This window comes from Petaurus breviceps, unplaced genomic scaffold, assembly GCF_028583685.1.
Source record: "Petaurus breviceps papuanus isolate PSGF00001 unplaced genomic scaffold, PetGlider_PUasm1.0 90925, whole genome shotgun sequence".
NCBI classification, from domain to species: Eukaryota; Metazoa; Chordata; class Mammalia; order Diprotodontia; family Petauridae; genus Petaurus; species Petaurus breviceps.
Window position 1 is genome coordinate 6,110,149 of NW_027187380.1, and position 21,810 is coordinate 6,131,958.

Here is a 21,810-nt window from a genome sequence, read left to right on the forward strand (position 1 = left end):
TACTGTATGTGTATGTGTATACAAAATATAGTAGTTATAAAAGCATACACCCCCCCCCCATGTCTCCCTGTCTCACCCCTCCTACATAGATCTTGGTTGTCTTCCTCATTAGGATGTGAACTTCTCATAAGTGGAGATTATTTCATTCTCTGCATTTGTATCCCCAGCACCTAGTATAGAACTTGGTACTTAGCAGGCGCTTAATAAATACTTGACTGGATGACTCTAGATTAAGAGGTGTGGACTTTAACCTTGCACACAGGATCACAGATTAAAAGCTTGAGTTATCTCAGAGATTAGTTAGCCCAATCCCCTCATTTTACATATGAAGAAATTGAGGTAAAGTGACTTGCTGAAAGTTCCCTAGGGTAAAAATCTGATCCTCTGTCTCCAACAGCCAGTGCTGTTTCCACTGCATCTCATCAAAAGTAAAATATTTTGATAGACCATACTAAACTAAATTTATGACTACTCACTATTCTTTATAATAAAAATATCAGTTATACTCTACCATACACACACACACACACACACACACACACCAATGTATAACTCACCTAAAAGTCTCTCAATATCATCCACAACCACACAGCTGAGCTGGGATTTATATGCATCATCAAAGATCTGTAAGAGAACAAAACCACTTTTTATTTTCCTGAGCTTTATAATTATGACAAATTCCAAGAAAATGAACTTTAGTTATTATTATTTGCTAAACAATGCCTGAAGATTGCCTAAACAATGCCTCATTAATTCATACCACACTCATTCAGAATTTCAGAATCCTAAAATGTTTAACTTGACATCACGTAGTCTAATTCTCTTATGTTATGGATTAGGAAACTGAGGCCCAAAGAGGTAAGTTCACTTGACCAAAATCTCTAGTTGACCAAAAAATTTCTACTAGATCCCACACGTGCTAATTATTCTAATGCTCCTTCCATTACGTTGTAGTGTTAATGGGATATAAGATCTTCCCCACCCATTAAGGGAAGCTTGCTTAGGGGAGACTTGCTTGTAGGAAGGCTTTCACACCTTTTGATAATTTCTAATTAGGTACTGAGTTAAGAAGGTTGTGATACCCTCTGGCTCTAAAAAGGGTATATATATTCTGAGGTTAACACTTTGCTTTGGGGCTCTCTCATTGGAAGAGTGTTCTTGTGATTTGACCAGATGAGACTCTGGGTAGTTGTTAAAGAGCTGCTGCCGCCCTGCGCCGCTCCCTCCTTCCCCTTTGAAAAACCCAGATGTTGGTGGTTCTCTCTCTGGTAACCATGTACGTATTGCCTTGGTCAGACAGCTGGATTTGTCTGTTGATCTATGCTAATTTCTCAAACAGTTAGAAGGTCTGTCTGTTGGTCTTTATTTCTCTGCTTGTATTTTCTCTATTTTCTTTGTTAGGATTTTCTCTGAAAGTTAGGGTGCTAACTTTTCCCCTGAACTAATGAATGTAATGAAAAAGACTGCTGACTCCTTAAACAGCTATCTTTCCTAGTAAAGCAGATCTAAGAACCTGTGCTAGCAGCCATCCTGGGCATGCCAGTGTGGTTGCTGCTACATATGCCACAACCAATGTGTAATTTTCTAGGTAGATCTGAAGTTTACCTTTTATTTTATATAGTCATTCCACCAATTCTGATTCTATTACCGCCGAAATGTTTCTGACATCTGTCCTTTCTTTTTCATTATCATTTGGATCATAGTATTTTAACAGGTAAGAAACTTATAAGGTATTTAATACAACTCCTTGTTTTACATTAAGAGGGAACTGAGGCCCACAGAGTGGAGTGTCATCCCTGATCACACAGGTCATAAGTTTCAGAAGAAGGATTCAAGCACAAGAGTTCTGAGTACAAATTCTAGCATCTTTCTACCACATCTCACTTCTGTTCCTTCTCACTAACACATTTTTACCTGAACTATTATAAAAGGCTCCTAAGTGACCTCCCAAGTTCCCATATATTCATCCCATATATATCATCACCAGGTGATCCAGCTCTGGTTTTAGACCTAGACAGCTCAAAATGAAACTCCAGTTTATAGATGTCTCCAATTGCCAATCAGATAATTCCATTTTGATATCCTTATCACTTCAAACTAAACCTGTCTAAAATTGAATTCACTTCCTTGCCCCATTCCCTAGAGAGTTTCCTTCCTAATTTCCCTAAGCCTACCTTGATATTAGCTATCAATTCTCCTAGTCACTCAGGCATCATTTTTGATTTTGGGAATTGCTTGATTTTTGATGGTTGCAAGATACTCTAGTTCAACCTCATTTTGGAGATGAAGTGGGGACCATAGAAATGAAGTGGTGTGACTCAGGTCAGATAGGTAATATGCATATTACATTTGTTGCTTTTGTTCAGTTTTTTTTTTCAGTCACATCTGACTTTTTTATGACCCTATTTAGAATTTTCTTAGCAAAGACACTAGAGTGGTTTGCCATTCCCTTCTCTAGCTCATTTTACAGATGAGGAAACTGATTCAAACAGGGTTAAGTGACTAAGTAATAGGGTCACATAGTTCAGGATCTGAGGGCAGATTTGAACTCAGGTTTTACTGACTCCCAACCAGATGCTCTTCTATCCACTTTGTTACCAAGTTGCCCTTCATGCATATTATATAATGTTTCACAAAATCAGCAAGAAAGGGGCACAACAAAGGAATCCAGATGCTTTCTCTTGAGATTTTCTTCCCTTCCATGGGGCAGCAAACAAAAACAAAGGGAAGGAGTCAGCTATGGGAGGTATTTCTGGTAAATGACACAAGTCCTGAGGGCAGAGTCTACAGAGAAAGAAAGCAAAGGAGGGGACAGATAAGAAGTGAGAGGAGGGAGAATACAATTTAATTCAATTCAACCAACATTTATTATGTACCTGGAACATTTCCCTAGGTAGGTGCAGAAAGAAAATATAATCTAGAGATGAAATGCTGAGAGTTGGAAGGAACTATAGAGATTACCTAGTCCCTTCTTCTCATTTTACAGATGAGGAGCTTGAAGCCCAGAGAGATAATGTGGTACCTACTCATAATGATATGAATATGAATAACAACAATATAAAGTGACAAGTGGTAAATGTATAAAAATTTCAGCAAAGTGCTCAACTGAAGGAGAGAAAGCAAGTCACAAAAAACAAGCATATATTATTGCTGTCATTTTAGTCATGTCCAATTCTTTCTTGGCAAAGATACTGGACTGGTTTGCCATTTCTTTCTCCAGTTCATTGTACAGATGAAGAAACTGAGGCAAACAGGGTTAAGTGACTTGCCAAGGGTCACACAGCTTTAGCATTGGAGGCTAGATTTGAACTCAGGAAAATGAAATGCCAGGACTGGCAGTCTATGCATTATGGTGCCACCTAGTGTCCTGACAAGCACTATGTGCTAAGAATTGTGTAAAGTGTGGGAAATACAAATACCAAAAATGAAATCATGTCTATTCTCAAAGAACTTACATTCTATCAAGGGAGACAAGTACATATGTAGGCATATATAGAATAAATGCATATGTAATATATAATAAATATAAGGTAATTAAATATAAGTTAACAAGTACAAAAATAAGTTAATAATTAAATATCTTGGGAAAGGAGATAACTTATAGTAGAGGAATCAGTAAAGGCTTCCTCTAGAAAGTGGTGTTTGAGCTGCCTCTTGAAGAGAGGAATTCTATGAAGTAGAGATGAGTGTACTCCAGGTCTGGGGGATAGTTTGGGCAAAGGCTTGAAGATGGGAGATAAAGTACTACTTGAGGAAAAACAAGAAGACCAGTTTGGCTGGATTGTAGAGAAGGGGAAAGGGAGTAATATATAACAAGGCTGATAAGATAGGTTGAGGTCAGGTTGTAAAGTGCTTTAAAAGTCAAACAGAGGGAGATCCTAGAGGCAACGGGAGGCACTGCAGTTTAGTGAGCAGGGAAGTAATGTGATTAGAGCTCTGCTTTAGGAAAATACATTCTGGCAGAAGTGTAAAGGCTAGATTGGAGTGACAATGACATAAGGCTAGGAAACCAATTAAGAAGGTATTGCAATCAAACAATCAAGCCAAGAGGTAACAAGGGCCTGAATTAGAGTGGTGGCTATATGAGAATGGATCAAGGTAGAAGAAATGTTGTGGAAGTAGAAATGGAAAGATAGGACAACTGACTGGACATACAGAGTGAGAGAGGAATCAGATAATGCCAAGGTTAGGAAACTTGAAGCTAAAGGAATAGTGGTACCTTTGACAGAAATAGGAAAATCTAAAGAGTTATGGGTTTGAGGGTGAAGGAAGATGAATCATGTTACATTTGTGATGTCTCCAAAATCATTTGAAATGTACCAGAGTTGGTCATGTGGGACTGAAGCTCAGGAGAGAGACTGGGAGTGGATATACAGATTTATTTATCATTTGAATAGAGATTATAATTAAACTCATGGGAGCTGATGATGTTACTAAGAGAGAGTATATAGAGAGAAAAGAACCCAGAAGAGAACCTTGGGAAATACGTATAATTCAGGAATATATCATAAGATTATATTTCTTGAGCTAGAAGGAACCTCAGGGGTCATTTAGTTCAATTTCCTCATTTTATAGATGAGGAAACTGACAGCCATAGGAGACTAGACATCATATAGCTATGAGTAAAACCAGGGGAGAGTACTGTCACAAAAACCCATAGGAGAAAAAAAAAATTTGGTGGGAGAAGGGGAAGATGGGGAAAATCAAGGAAGGCAGTGATATTTGAGCTGGGATTCAAAGATTGCATAGGAATTTTGGGGGGAATAGGAATTTAACAGGTAGAGGAGTAAGAGGTGGGAATTCTTGGCAATGGGTACATGAGGAAAAGACTGGAAACAAGGAAAGGGGCAGGTGAATGCAGGGATAAGTAGTATGGCTTGGTTGGAGGGTAGAGTGATCTGAGAGGAAGTTGGAAAGGCAGGTTGGTAATGGTACTTAAAATGGTAGTCTGTTGTGATTTGATGAAGACAGACACAGCTCAAGCTTAAAGGTAACTTATCAAGTTATAATTTATTGATATTAAAACAAAGGAGACAGGGAGCACAAATGCCAGTCTGTGACACAGATACCTACACCTCTTTTGTTCTGATATAGAACACATCACAGCACACCCAAAGTCCTATCTAAAGCTAATCGGCTCTACCAGGACCATAAACCGACAGGAACATTGGAGCTGACACTATTGTACACCCAAGAGGAGAAAGGCAACTGGGGAGCCTTGTGCACATGCACCAGTCTTAGGTAAACATCCAGAGTGGACTAGTTAAGAATATACCTGAGGGGTTGGTGAAATTCCTTTGGTATTTAGTAGTTGCACTTATGGATTCATCAGTCATTCTGACTATTTCTGTCGTCTAGTTCCCCGCCTCCTTCTGGAGACAGGGGCTTAATTTAAGGGAACTGACGGTAGCACCAAATCATGGGGATGCTTCAATGTCAGGCTAAAGAGTTTGACTCTGAATCACAAAGACTACAGATTCCATGGCCTTTTTGCCATAATGTTGATCTCTTTTGTACTAAAAATAAGAAGCACCACATATGTAATAAGGATGGTGAATTTGTAGCAATGGAACACTTGTGAAACAGTCCTGTTAAGGTTCATTAACCATGCTGCTCTCTGAGGGGAACAAAAAAGAGAAGGGAAAGAAATAACCTTTATAATAGCACTTCTTCATGTGCCAGGCACTGTGCTAAGTACTTTCACAAATACTACACAACCTTTGGAGGTAGGTGCTATTATTATCCCCATTTTACAGTTGAGGAAACTCAGGCAGACAGAGGTTAAGTGACTTGCCTAGGGTCACACAGCCAGTCAGTTTCTGAGGCTGGATTTGAACTCAGGTGTTCCTGCCTCCAGGGCCAGTGCTCTATTCACTGTGCTGCCTCAGAAAGAAACAGCAGAAGAGCCTACTTTTATAATATTGTTTATACAGTATCTAAAGAAAAAAAGCAAACTTTTTCTTTTTTTTGCTGCAGAAATAAAAATATCATTCAAAATACTACTGAAGGCTTTGATACAAGTATAATGTATGTTTACCTCCACTGGGTTCCCATCCTTATAGACTTGAACTACAACAGCATTTCTAGGATACTGCCTCAGCTATACAAGTTTCTGGAATCTAAACTCAACTTCAAAGCAACTTGGAAGGCCACCCTCCATTTCCCTAGGTCCACTTGGTACTTCTGCAAAGAGGCTCACAGCTAGATAGGGTAGGCAGAAATGAAGGATTGTGCTCAGAACCCTTATCAGTTTACTTAGATCATATAATTCACAAAGCAATAAACTGCACTTCAGTGGTTCCACTGGATTGCTTGGCATCCAGGAAGAAAAAAGCTTCAGCTAGCAGTAGCCCACAGGCATAATTTCTCAAGGCTGGTAGCTAAAAGAACTGCTAATGGGCTAATTAGTAGCCAGGGAGGGTAGCCTGGCTCTTGCAACCATCTCAACAACCTACTGACTTTGACAATAAAGATGCTGTCTGAGTTGCAACTTGATCTGATTTCAATTTAACTATGATAGCATGAAAAACACTGCATCTACTCATCTTCAGGCTGGGGCTCATTTCCTCATGTAGGATTTCAGTACTCATATGCTTATGCTTTGAGTATAGTCATATATGCATAGTTTTAAGTCTCTTTCTTGACAGTCATATACTTACCCTCCTATTTAACACAACTGAAGACTGTTTGTTGGATATAGTGTTTGTTATGTTTCACCCAGTGGTGTGAAAGAGCTGGTTCAAACCAGTTCCAGAGAGCTGGTTGTTAATTTTTTTTTTCATTTTTCAAATGCTTTAACTTCTGATTTACATAATTCATTTCTACCAGATTTTGAGTTACAGATTTTCTCCCTGTTTTTCCCCTACCCATTGCCCCCAAATAGCAGTCCCACAGGATATCCCCTCCTATATATTTAAACATCTGATTTTAAAACTTTGAATTCCAGATTCATTTCCTTCCTCCCTTGTCACCCACCATTACTGGGAAGATAAGCAATTCAATATAGGTTGTACATGTGTAGCTAATGCAAAACATTAACATAGTAGATATATTGTAAAAGACTGACTATATTTCCCTCCCTCCTATCCCACCTCCCACTTGTTCTATTCTCTACTTTGATCCCGTCCCTTTTCAAAAGTGGGTGCTTCCAACTTCCCTCCCCCCTGAGCCTGCCCTCCCTTCCACCATCTCCCCTCTCATCCCCTTCCCCTCTACTCTCCTGTAGGGTGAGATACTCTATTTAGTGTGTATGTCATTCCCTCCCCGAGCCAAATTGAATGAGAATAAGGTTGACCCATTCCCTTTTGCCTTCCTATTCTTCCCCTCCATTGTAACAATTTTCCCTTGCCTCTTCTATATGAGATAGTTTACCCCATTCTGTCTCTCCCTATCTCCTCTCATTATATTCCTCTCTCACCTCTTGATTTCACTTTTAAGTACCATCCCTTCCTATTAAATTGGTCCTGTGCCCTCTATCTATGTATACCTGTACACATACATACACACATTCACATATGTATTCATACGCCCGTATACCCTCTGATATAGACATATATTTCTATTCCCTTCAACTATTTTCATACTGAGAAAAGTTTCATCAGTTACAATTATCATTTTTGCATGTAGGAATGTTAATAGTTCAACTTTGATAAGTTCCTTATGATTTCTTTTACCTGTTTAGCTTCTCATGCTACTTGTATCTGAATGTGAAATTTTCTATTCAACTCTGGTTTTTTCAGCAAGAATGCTTGAAAGTCCTCTATTCCACTGAATGACCATATTTTCCCCTGAAACATGACACTCAGTTTTGCTGGGTAGGTGACTCTTGGTTTTCATCCCAGCTCCTTTGACCTCCAGAATATCACATTCCAAGCCCTTCGATCCCTCAGTGTAGAAGCTGCCAGATCCTGTGTTATCCTGATTGTGTTTCCACAATATTCAAATTGTTTCTTCCTGGCTGCTTGTAATATTCTCTCCTTAATCTGGGAATTTTGGAACCTGGCTATAATACTCCTAGGAGTTTTCTTTTGGGGATCTTTTTCAGGGGGTGATCAGTGGATTCTTTCAACCTCTATTTTGCCTTCTGGTTCTAAAACATCAGGGCAGTTTTCCTTGAGAATTTCTTGGAGGATGATTTCTAGGTTCTTTCAGGTATCATGGCTTTTAGGTAGTCCAATAATTTTTAAATTATCTCTCCTGGATTTATTTTCCAGATCAGTGGTTTTTCCAATGAGATATTTCACATTGCCTTCTATTCTTTCATTTGTTTGGATCTGTTTAACAGTATCTTGATTTCTCATAAAGTCATTAGCTTCCATTTGCTCCAGTCTAATTCTGAAGGAATGATTCTCCTCAGTGAGCTTTTGAGATTCTTTTTCCTTCTGGTAAATTTGGCTTTTTAAGGCATTCTTCTCCTCATTGCCTTTTTGAGTCTCTTTTGCCATTTGAGTTAGTCTGTTTTTTAAGGTGTTATTTTCTTCAGTCAGGCTGTTGACTCTCATTTCATAATTTTCTTTCATCATTCTCATTTCTCTTCCCAATTTTTCCTCTATTCTCTTATCTGCTTCTTAAGGTCCTCTATGGCCCGTAACCAGCTTGTATTTTCCTTTGCAGCTTTTGGTGCAGGAGTTCTGACTTCACTGTCTTCCTCCTGTTCCATGCTTTACTCCTTTTTGTCCCAAAAATAGGAGTCCAATGTTGGATTGTTCTGCTTGGTTTGCTTCCTTTGCCTGGTCATGTCACCACTCAGTCACTTAACCCCTGGGCTTTTTGCCACAGTAGGATTCTGCCACCAGATAGGGAAGCATAGTTCCAAACACTGGGGTTTTCTCAGCTGCCTGAGGTATTAGTTGGGTGCCCTCTCTGAAGCCTCCACACACTCTGGCAAGCTGGTCACACATCCCAGGATCTCCACCCTAGACTGCAGTCTAGATCCAAGCAGGTTAAAGCAAGAGTGAGTACCCCTCAGACTGGTCACTTGGTCCCCCTACACTCTGCAGGCCAGGAGCTGAAGCTGCCATGTGGTGCAGTGGCTTCTCACCCCGGGGGCAAAAGCCCACACACTCCCAACTACTGGGTCCCAAAGTCCACATTGCACTGACCTCTTACTTTGTCCTTAGCATCTATGTGTCTACAATTCTGGATCGCCATAGCTGCTGGTGATCTGGAGTCCCTCCAGCAGGTGGTCGGTCAGGCCCGCCCTGGGGCTAAAACCTTGGGTGGGGCTGGACTTGGCTCCCAGAGCTCTGTGCTGGCCAATTCCTGCAGGCCTGCCAGGCTGTCCTCAGTGGGAGGTTAGCTTCTCTGTGTCATTGTGTGGGTTCTATAGCTCCAAAGTTTGTTTAGAGACCCCTTTTACATGTATTGGAGGTGGTGGGACCCAGAGCTGAGTGGAGGTCCTGTTTCTACTCCACCATCTTAACTCCGCCCCAATCTGGTTGTTAAATTTTTAATGTGAGCATTTACAACTTAGAAATTGGCAAAAGCTACAAATTGGCACTTGATTTATAGTTTGTTGGTTGTTTAGACTTAAGATTAGCATAGAAGAAAAGGTTAATAACGCAGATTAAACTTAAAGGTGTATCCTAGATTATGACCCCTGCCCCCACAAGACATTTAAACATTTATCAATACATCCCTGTGTCCTTTTCTTGGGATCTTTGGGCCTGCTCCAGCACCTATTCCATGGTTATATTCCATCTTTCAATATTTCCTCCTAGTATTCCCAGCCTTTTCCCTCCACTGGTTTTTTGCCCTGGACTCCAGCGGAAGGCAAACAAAGAAAACACTCATACTCCACTAAGTGGAAAAGTGATAAGAGATTAGTTGCCAGGCTAAAGGGCTAAGAGGCATTTAAAGACTAAGCCAGGAAAGCCATCGCAATTTTATGTGAATTGACTTAGGAAAGGACAGAGGCATAAGGAAGGAAACTAAAATACCACTGTCAGAGGGTTGAGAATTTGGGACCCAGCAGTTTGAAAATTACTATTATTGATGGTACACATATCGTGAGTTCAACAAGTGCTCAATGACTAAAGTAACCAAATGAAAATTAAAATACAAATAGATAAAATGATGTCATGGAAAAAACAAACAAACAAACAAACAACAAAAGCAGTGGAGAAGTCAGAAGACATGGCTCTACCATTGACTCCTGTAATCTTGTGTCTCTCACGAACTTTATGAGCCCCACTTTCCTCACTTACTAAACAAGAACCACATTGGGTTTGCGCACCTTACAACATCCACCTGCTCTGTGCCTGTTCTGCATCTGGATGCTGCTGTGGGAAAGGGCTACTTGGATCCACTACAAACGGTGTTACATCATCTCCACTTGGCCCTCCCTGATGCATGCCAGTCCTTTCTTTCCCGAGAGGGCTATAGAGAGTTTTAAATGGTTTATCTTCCAAAGCTACCTTTATCTCCTTACACTTCCCCTCTTATCAGAGACCTCACCTCACTTACTGAAAAAACTGAGGCCATTTGTCACCAGCTCCTTCTCATTTCCAACTTTACATTTCAAATCACCTCCACATCATCCCCAGCTCTATTTCTGTCAGAACAAGAAATGCCCCTTCTTGCAAATTCCTCTACTTGTGCCTTGGACCTCCAATCCCCCGCTAGTCCCTTTTGTTATCCTTGCTTTCCAATATAATTTCTCCTTATCCACTACACTGGTTCATGCCTGAGGCATCTAAGCATTACTAGGGTAAGAAAGCTGGGACTGGTGAGTAAAGAAGATCTAGTTTGGATTCAGTTTCTGATACTTACTAGCAGTATAATCCTGGGCAAGTCACTCTACCTCGGGCTGCCTGAGTTTCCTTAACTATAAAATAGGGATAATAATATCTTTCCTCCTAGGGTTGTTGTAAGGATCAAATGAGATATTTGTCAAGTACTTAGGCACTTTGTGCCTAATGCCAGTGCCTGGTACATAGTAGGCACTTAACAAATCCCTCTCTCCTTCCCTCCCTTCCTTCCTGGGAACCAATACTCATACCCAGATCTTCCACCCTTCATTTAACCCTACCATCCCTTTAAGCTTTCATTTTGTGAGTCTCCTCCTTTTCACCCATAAATTCCTAGAAAAAGTTATTTACATTCGTTGTCCCCTCCTCCACTTTCTTATCTCCATTAACTTTTCTTCCCTCTGTAATGTTTTCTGATTTTATTACTCAAATACAAATCCTTCCTTCAAGGTTGCCAGTTATCTTTTTTAAAAAATAAACTTTTATTGTTATCTTGTTTGTAAATCACTTAAATATCTTTCCCAGTTTACACGCTTCCTGACCTTTGCAGTATGTGACATTGCTGGCCTCTCACTTGTGAGTTTTTGGATATGGTTTTATTCTTATGCTTGGGCTGGAATCAAGGGCAGTCTATCAGTCTGTCTCATCTCATTAGTTCCCATGGTTTTCACTTCTACATCTCCATGTAGAAGTCTTTCAGATTTATATATCCAGTCCTAGCCTCTCTCTTGAACTCTAGTCTTACCTAACTTACTGGACATCTCCAAGTGGATATCCCATAATTAATTCAAAGTCAACTTGTTTAAAACAAAATTCATCCTCTCCCTCTATCACCTTCCCACCAAGCTGTCTCCTAACTTCACTAGTTTATTTAAGGGTAACATCCAGTGACTCAAAAGTCAGCTTTGATTCTATACTCTCACTCACCCTTCATATGGTATTAGTCTCAGTGTTTGGCACATAGTAGGTGTTTAATAAAAGTTTGCTGACTAATTGCCAAATCTTGTCCATTTTACCTATATATCAGACAATACATCCTCTGCTCTTCACTCACTCTACAACTGCCCTAATTCAGTACATCATCCTGGACAACAGTAACAACTTCCTACTTTGCACCCAATCTTTCCCCTTTCTAATCCATCCTCCAAAAACTCAACTGCTAAACTGGCATTCTTCAAGCATGGATCTGACTGTAATTTCCTCTTGTCACTAGGTTAAAATACAAATTTCTCTGTCTTTAATTTTTTATATTTTATTTTTTTCCCAATTACACATAAAAACATTTTTTAACATTTGTTTGTTTGTTTTGCCTTTTGGAGAGCATTTGGAGTTAAGTAACTTGCCCAAGGTTACACAGCTAGTTTTTTTGTGTGGGTGTTAACTGTCTGAGGCCGGAACCAAACTTGGGTCCTCCTGACTCCAGGGCCAGCGCTTTTACTCACTGCGCCACCTAGCCACCCTTTAATATTTGCTTTTAAAAATTTTTAGCTCCAAATTTTCTCATGTTTGTCTTTTTAAGCTCTTCACAATCTGGCTCCAACCTACCTTTCTAGGCTGATTGTATACAACTTCCTTTCTGCCATCCCTCCTTTCCCCTACCCCATTGCACATTCCAGCCTAACTGACCTACTTGCCATTCATCATAGAAGGTTTTCTCTCCCTCTTCAACTCTATCTTATGAAGCCATGGATTCCTTTAGATATTAGCTAAAGGGTTACCTCCTATGGGAAGTCTATCCTGATCCCCTCCAGTTGCTAATGCTTTCCTCCTAGAAATTACTTTGCATCTAGTTTGTATCTTTTTTGTATTTCATTTTCTGTGTACTTGTTGTTTTCCCCAATATAATATAAGTTCTTTGAAGGCAGGGCCTCAGTGCCTAGTACAGAGCAGGCACGTAATACTTACTGAGGTGGGGTGCAGGCAAGATGGAGGAGTATAGGCTGTAATTTGGTTGAACTCTCCCAAAATTCCTTTCCAAACAACTTTAAAATAATGCCTAAAATTGAATTCTGGAATGGCAGAGTGAACAAAGAGTCTGGGTGAACCATTTTTCTAGTGAAAAACAATGTAAGAAGTGGACAGCAGAGGTCTGTGACTGGGACTTGGCTGGGAGCATAGCACAGACTGCAGCAACATCAGAGTGGGGGTATGGAGACAGCTTTAACAGTGGCAGAATTAGCTTTGGAAACTCACAACCCAGAAACCATAAGGGTTGGACAACCAGACAGAAAAAAGATTACAGAGGAACCTTTGCTTGCACTGGGTACAGGACCCTACTGAATTGACTCTACATAGTTCTAGGCTGTAGTTTCAGGGCCAAGAAGAACATTAATACTTGCGACCACAGGGGAACAGAGGCCCTAGTCACAGTGCCAGGGTAGAAAAAGATGCTTGTGGTTATTCACCAGGGAACAGGAGCCATGGTCTCAGTTCCAAGGCAGAAAAGAGTATTAGTACTTGTAGCTGCAGGGAAGCAAGGTCCCTTCCTTCCACAGCACAAGCCAGGAAAACTTGGAGTGACTATACCTCTCTTGGATCACACCACTTTGGAAACACCTAAAGCTCACAGATTCCCCGAACTAGCTCTGAAAACAGCAGCATAAAAAAACCTGAATCTTGGGACAGTATCCCTTTTACAGAGTCCAACTTTAAAAGAAAGTTAAAAGTCAAGAAATAGGCTGGAAAAAAGAGCAAACAACAACAACAAAAAACAGACCATAAAAAGCTACTATGGTGAAAAAGAAGATTAAGACATAAACTCAGAAGAAGACAAAGTCAACTTGTTTAAAACAAAATTCATCCTCTACCTACAAGCTACTAACTTATCTGGCAAATTTGAATAAAATCTTACAAAGGAAGAGACCTTTAATGAAACAGAGAACTTCCAAGTATCCCTGATGAAAATATCAGAGCTAAATAGAAATACTGAAATGTAAATGCAAAAAAATTCCCCCTCTATTTAACAATATTAATTATCCTCCAACTATCATTAATCAGTCTTCTAGAGTCAAGAGAAACAAAAAGGTAAAATACTTCTTCAATGAGAAGGAATGATACTATACTAAACTGTTTGTATTCTAATAATGGGAGGAGAAACATATCCCCTCACAGCCACATGCTCTCTGAGACTATACCTTGACTTGAGAAAGTCAAGAAGCACTTGAATTTCTTGTGATATACTGAAATATCCATCCATAGGAAGATAAGTCTTGAGCTTTTCTATTTCTGTTCACGCTATTCCCTATGCCAGTAATATCCTCTATCATCCTGCATATTGAATTTCTCTCAAATCCACTCAAATTCTACTTCTTCTATGACACCTTCTTTGTTCACAGACATCACTCTGTTTTATCCTCTGGTGCTTAACTTTTATTATTGTACATTATATCAATTTGTATAGATACCTACACAGAGTGGGACAGTAGATAAAGATCCAACCTTGAAGTCAGGCCAATCTAGTGTTAATTCCTGCCTCTGACAGATAATGCCTATGTAGCCTTGAGCAAATAATTTACCTTTTCAGTGCCCCAGGCAAATTTTTAAGGCTATAAATTTTGGAGTGGGTCTTGTTCTGTAACAGTAGAGCAGTTTTCTCATCAGGAACTCCTTAAATAGATAAAATCATGAGTCTGGCCCAAAAAATAAAGTACAGATATTTTATGATCCTACTAAAGAATAAGTTCAATTGGGACAGAGACATGTGTCCCCAAATTTTATTCTAAATTTTGTATTTCCATAAGTACCTAGTCATGCATTCCATAAATTGTAGGTACTTATCAAATGCTTGTTGAACTGAATTCAATAGGATTAAGTAACACAAGCTTTACTTAACTTAGAACAATTCTAATAGCAACAAAACCCTAAGTACTTTTCTGCTTTTACATTTTGTCAAAGACCTATGCTTTGTGTGTCCTCCTTTGGGAATTAATCAGCTAAGGGCCACAAAATATAACGTAAATTTTTAGAAAAATAATGTTTGAATATCTATGTGCACATACACACATATGGTGGCAGCTAATTAACAGTATTAAAGATTCAAATGTACTAGACTCCTTGAGAGTCAACACACTATGGTCAAAAGATTCACAATCTCAACAAACCAAGCTACAAATTATATTAGGATGTTACCTACCAAAAGCATCCAAAATCTGTTGCTTAGAAACTGATGTCAAAAGATCCAATTTTTGGCTCTGCCCTTTGTATAGACTAAGCCATGAAAGGAAGGGGATTAGACACTGCCATTCTGTTCTGTGCAGACATTAGTTTGCAATGGGATTTATAGAAGGACATTCAGAGAAGATTATTTCTTTCTTGTAAAGCTAATGAAAACAATCTTCCATTAATTTTTGATCCTTTGAAAACTATAATGTATCATACATATGTAGTTGATCATTTTAAAGAAATATAGACCTTTACTTAACCTATTCAAAAATTTTACTTATATCAAATTACTCAACTCTTTCCTCTCTAATTGTAACCTAGAAATGAATTAAAATTAAATTCCACTTTAGTCTTGCTCTCATGTCCTTTGTAAAAAGTAGAAAAATAAGTCATAATAAAAGGTAGTAAGAGTGGTCACTGGTTATAAGTCCACAAAAAAATGTCTATACATAAGTAGACGACTTTAAATTCCAAGAATATAGTGATATAACCAACAGGTCTTTCTATGCACCCATAACACAAACTTCTTGCTTTCTTCCTTATTTCCTTCATATAAGATCCTTCTCTTTTTCATCTGATAGGTAAGACTCAGTAAAGAAAATGTAATTCAAAACAACCATTTTGGCAATCAGAACTCCTGCCTTGAAGAGGAGGCTATATATCTCTACTTCTAAGATGATATTATCTGCCAGCTGGTTGAAAGATCTTAAATCCACAATCAGAAGTTTATATTTTATTGGTTGTGATTTCCAATCTTTTTTACTGAATATTTTGGAATAAGCAGGATATGAAAAACTTGCAAAAATGGAGTAGTAATAATTCTAAGTATAAGATCAGTGTTTTTGCTGAAGCATTTAGCCATAAGGAACCCCAAACCACTGCAGCCCACCTCCCAAAAAGAAAAAGAAACAAAAATTCAAGCAACCTCCCCTTTAAGTTGTGCAAAAGAGAACGGGAACACAAGATGAAAGTAATAATAAACTTTCTATGTCCTAAACCAATGCTTCATTCCTCTTAATCAGAGATTGTAAATCTGGGGTCTATGAACTTAAAAAAAATAGTTTGATAACTGTTTCAATTATTCTCCTTTGTAATTTTATGCATTTTATTTTATGCATTTAAAACATTCTGAGAAAGGCTTCATAGGACTGTCCAGACTGCCAAAGGAGTCCATGACACAAAAAAGATTAAGATCCCCTGCTAAGATCTCTAAGTTTAACAAAAATATGTTTTAAAAAAATGTCCTTAACTAAAATTGCTATATAATCTTTTGTTGGTGGTGCTACTTTCATTTTGAAAAATGTGGCTCTGTTCCTACTGGTTCTCTTCTTATCATTTCTTCTTGCTTGTTCCTCCTTTCCCTTTAGGGTTTTGCTTATTAGTTCCTCTCTCCTGCTTTTATCTGGGTATATATTTCTTCTTCCTCTTTTTTTCCTTCTTTTCCTCCCCTTCAGCTAGTCCTGTGGTAAATTATTTTAATTTTTATTTTTTTAGCACCCCTTTCCATTAAGGATTTCTGTCAATTTGTGACCTTCTCTTTCTGTTTACTCTGATTCTTGACCCCCTATAATTATCTGGTTTGTCTCTTTTCTCTGTGTTCTCCATACAATCAAAGCTTCCAAGATATCCAAGATACTTCACCTCTGAGGCCTCTCTACCTCTGCCTTGTAGGGCTTAGCCCCATGGATTCTCATTGTGCCTCACTCTCACAATAATGCCAATTATTGCAGGTGTCTGAGAGGATACTTCCCCATGATAGGGCCCCTCCCCAATGTCACTGGTTATGTAACCCAGGGGGTACTCTGTTAACCTTTTTTTTCCTGCATTTGCCTGGGTATCCCCTCCCTATGTTCATGCTCTCCCACTCCTCCAGGTGTCAGTTGTCCCTAGGGGTTCCAGCTTCAGTATTTCCTATGCCAAGTAGGCTTTTTAAGCACCAAATTCCCCAGGCCTCGTTGAGTATAAGGTCTTCATTTCCCTTCACTCATAGGACCATTCATCAGTGGAACCCCCTCCTACCTCTAAAGTAAGGCCTGCTTCCTTTTTCTATCTCTCCCTCACTTCTACCTCCTCACTCAATCCCCTGTAGGTTTTTCTCTGAGACCACATAAGTTACCTTCCTCTCATTGCTGACCCTTCATTTGACCTTGGCACATCAGTTACTCCTCTTTATCTTGCTTCCTTCACTCCCTTTTGTGTATCCTTCTAAATGTTATAATGTAGTCCCATAAAATAAGCATTCACCTGCAGGCAGGGTATCACTAGGTTCGGTACATAATAACACCACCTGCCTGATTTTTCACTCTTTAATAAAGAATTTCTATCTTTTATCCTGCAAGGTTAAGCTTAGACTTGCAGGAAAGGTCACCCTGGGTTGTATTCAGAACTCCTTTGTTCTGCATAACACTATTATTCCATTCTTTCCTCCTGCTTTTAGTAGGTGCATTATTCCAATGTTCATTTCTTTGTATTTGAAGGTCTCCTCATAGCTTTTAGAACTTGTGTTTTAATTGAATTGTTAAATTTAACCAGTATGTGTCTGGAGTTTGTAGCCTTAGGTGGTTTGTTTTTTTTTTCTGGAGGTGATCTATGAATTCTTTCAATTGGAATTTCATCTTCTATGTTCAGAAGCTCTGGGCAGTTCCTTTCTATTACTTCCTTCACTATGGTGTTGAAATCACTTAGGAATAGTATATTGTAGTTCCATGTTCTCCTCAAATTCCACAGGGTCCTCTCTCTCATCAAGTATTTGATCATTTTCTTTTATTTTGTAGTATTTATTCATAGATGCCTGAACTTGTTTACTATATCTGGAGGCCATATTGCCTTCAGTTTTACTGTTATTATTCTTGATTTATCTGTTCAAGTTCTCTGAGATTTCATCTTCCTGAAATTTTTGGTACTTTCAGTCCTTTCCCCCTTATTTTTCTTTTCTTTCTTTTCCATTTTTGCTTTTTGGAGGGCAATTGGGGTTAAGTGACTTGCCCAAGGTCACACAGCTAGTTTTTGTGTTAAGTATCTGAGGCCACATTTGAACTCAGGTCCTCCTGACTCCAGGACTGATGCTCTATTCACTGGGCCACCAAGCTGCCCCTCTCCCCTTATTTTTCTTATCCTTCACTATCTGACTCCTTTCTCTCCGAATGTGTTTTCTTTGGGGACTGGATCTCAAAGCATCTCAACCTCCTCTCTCCCTGGGCAATTCAGAGTTCACTAGTCTGTTCTTCCCCAACTGACTTCTGAGTGATCAGAATGGACCTCAGATGGGTGCTGTGCTCCTTCCCTCAGGCTTTGTGGAGTACTACACAGTATCCTGTCCTCGTGACCTGTCCCACTCCCTCAGTTCTTTAGTTCTCTGACCTGGTGCTGGCAATTCTGGTTGCTGCCCCTGGCAGGCTTTTGATTCTGAAGGGATATGGCCAAGCTTCTGAGGCCTGAGCAAACTTCTGCAGACTAGGATTGGGGTCTCCAAGGCACTGGAAAGAGGGAGGGTGGCCTGGGGTTGTAAGCATGAGTTCTGATGTAAGCTTGGGTTTGCTAGCGTGTTGTTACTAAGATAGGGGAGGAATGCTGAGTGAACTCAAGGTCAATGAGCGTGAGTTTCCATGTTTTATTTTATTTTTTTTACCTTCTTTTGGATTCTAGGTGTTGTAGGCTATGCAAAGAAATGAAGTTGCTTTATCTTTGGTGAATCATTTCTTTTTTGGAGAGGTCTGAGAAGTCATGGGGAACAGAGAAAATGTACCATCTGTCATATTGTTGCTTATGTGACCTGGAAGTCTGGCTATGTAATCTTTTTTTTTTTCTTTTTGGAGGGCAATTGGGTTTTTTTTAAGTAACTTGCCCAAGGTCACACGGCTAGGTTGTTTTTTTTTTTGTTTGTGTGTGTTAAGTGTCTGAGGCCAGATCCGAACTCAGGTCCTCCTGACTCCAGGGCCAGCACTCTACTCATTGCTCCACCTAGCCACCCCTGGCTATGTAATCTTATAATCAACTATACCAACTATTCACTTTCACATGGAAGCAATAGCCCTACATATTTTTCCCATAAAATTAAAAAAAAAAGGATAAACATACTATTAGTACTTAAATGTGTGGGTAGAAATGGAGTTTTCAAGTAGGAAGGAAAAAGTAAGAGAAACTCCCAAACTTCAAAGTATTCTACTTCTAAGCTTTGTGCCTTCCCAGGAGCTATCCTCATCCTTGGAATATATTCTCTCCTCTCCTATGCCTCTGAGTCCTTAATTTTTAAAAATATTCAGGCTTCCTTTGGGAAACCTTTTCTCATCCTCCTTCCTAGGCTATATAGTACTCTGCCCCTCCTTAAATGTTCCCCTCTCCTGGAACCTCCCCTTAGTAGAATGTATGCTCTTTAAAGGCAGGAACCATTGTTTGCTTTTCTTCCCAGTATCTTGCATAGTGACTTGTATATAGTAAGCACTTAATAAATGTTTGCTGAACGGAATTAAGCATGTAGTTTCTAGAGAGATAGCAGGCTTCTTTCTCATTGCTATAAGCCAATACTAAAAAAGTAAAATCTCACTAATTTAAAATTTGTGATCACATGACAAATATGAATTTTTCCCTGCTATCCATAAATGGTTGGCCAATAAGAAGCTTAATAGTACTGAAGGCTGAAAGTGTAAACTACTTAAGAAAGCAAATTTTTCAAGTGGTTTAGTAGGATCCCAAGCAATTAAGACACCAATTACAAATTATTTGTATCTACTCATTAAAACAGGCACAAAAGATACTGGATAGAACTCTGGAACTCAATTCAGGAAAACTTGGGATCAAATCCTTTTGCAGATTCTTACTAGCTAAGGGATCCTGGACAAATCACTGAAACTCTCTGGTGTCCAGATTTCTTAGTTTATAACATGATGGAGACTGGACTTGATGACCTCTAAAGTTCCTTTCAGCTCTAAATCTATGATCCTATAACATCACAAGATAGCACATATTTGGCTTAGTCTATATGTATTTGAAAGTAATAAAATGAGAATTTTTCTGGTTAAGATGGCAAAATATAAGGTCACAGAGAGGCCTATCTCTCCCACATAAAGTGAAAATAGCTCAAGAAAAACCAATGGTAAAGAAATTACAAAAGAAATGGAAGTCAATCCAGTCCAGAACTACACTGAAAGATGGCCAGAAGGAGATGGGGGCAAGATAGAGGGACTCAACTAGAGAAGACAAAGTCAGATCAGGTAAAAGCAGAAGTAACTAAGTCAAGAAGTGGGTCATTCTGGGTAAACTAGCTCTAAATACAGGGGCCAGAAGTTGGCAGACATGAGGAAAGGAAAGGAGTATAAACTGCAAATGGATCTACAGTCATCCAGCACTCTAAACATGGGCATCACAAGGAAGCATCAGCTTTAGTAATTGTGTACCTGGAGCCAAATCCTGGCCCTGGCCTGTCAGAATGCAAGCAGAGACAGAACTGCCCTCCAGAGAGGTCACTACACAGGGAAAGGGGGCCTGGTTGTATACTTCTAAGGGCACTGGGAGCCAGAACAAGAGACAGAGCATTTCAGCACTTGGGCATTAGTAAGAGGCCAGAGACCATGATTTCCTATATTCCACTGCAGGTTGTTAAAGCCACAGCAGAGGATGGAACCAGCTCCGGATTGAGAACTGTGCAAAGAGAAGGAAAAAGAGACTAGTAGAGGTCTGAAGACACAGTGGGCAACCAGGAAACTGAGAAAGAAGCCAGGGATGAGGAAGAGGGTGGGGCCAAATTACTGGCCTCTTGCTTCTTTAAAGATAAGTGGAGAGGAATTAATTATTCATTTTTTGTGCCATAACATAAAAACTACAACAATACTACCTAAGTTGATTTAGAAATTTAGTACCATATTAAATGACCAAATTGATTACTGATGAAATTAGAAAAAATTCATCTGAAGAAACAAAAACATCAAGAATTTCATGGGAGATCATGAAAAAAAAAAGGTGGGATGGAAGGGCGTATAGCAGCACTATATCTCCAACTAGCTATAATCATCAAAGAAATCTGATACTGGTTAAAAAAATTGAAAAGTTGATCAGTGGATCAAATCAGGTTTACAAGATCCAATCAATCAATCTATAAGCATTTATTAAGCATTTACTACGCACTAGATACTATGCTAAATTCTGGGGATGCCAAAGAAGGAAAAAACAGTCCCCTTTCAAAACTCTGCTATCCAGTCATGTTGGTTTCTTTGCTGCTCCCCACACATGACACTTTTGTCTCCATGCCCTTGCACTGGTTGCCCACACACCTGGAATACTCTCCCTCCTCTCCTCCACCTTAGTTTCCCCAGCTTTCTTCAAAACTTGGCTCAAATTGGACCTTCTGCAAGAGGCCTGTCTCTGTTCCCCCAGAGTGACCTTCCATCTACTTTGTATATACCAAGTCATTTTCCTATCTGTCTCCTTTATTGGAATGTCAGGTCCTTGAAAGTAGGGATTGTTTTTGTCTTCCTAAGTATCTCCAGCACTTAGCAAAGTGCTTGGTATGTAGTTAACCTTTAAAGGACAACTGACACAAATATGTAAGTATAAGAGTCATTCCCCAATAGATGAGTAGCTGAAACATGAATGGTTATTGTCCTTTATGCTTGAAGAGGATCAAAACAACATCACTATGTCAGCGTCAAGTTACAGTGTGTTCAACTGTGGCCGATCAGACCAATATGAGCTCGGGAGGGCTCTGCCCCAGGCTGGGCACAAATACTCCATATGGACATTTGGAGCTAAAACATATGAAGTCTGTTCTCAAATGAAGAAATTCAAGCTATCAACAAAAGTATGAAAAAAATGCTTAAAATCATTAATAAGAGAAATACAAATTAAAACAACTATGAGGTTCTACCTTTCCCTCATCTGTCAGATTGTCAAAGATGACAAATATGCA

General features: G+C 39.3%; 1 protein-coding gene across 2 annotated transcripts in view; it reads right to left on the reverse strand.

Annotated features, from left to right (window-relative positions):
- Nucleotides 1-21,810, reverse strand: part of LOC138152432 (vesicle-fusing ATPase) — a 217,056-nt gene that overhangs the window by 47,178 nt on the left and 148,068 nt on the right. For both annotated transcript variants that reach the window (XM_069076202.1, XM_069076203.1), the window contains exon 16: nt 558-624. In XM_069076202.1, coding sequence (XP_068932303.1) covers nt 558-624 — 67 coding nt within the window. The remainder of the gene's footprint in view (nt 1-557; nt 625-21,810) is intronic.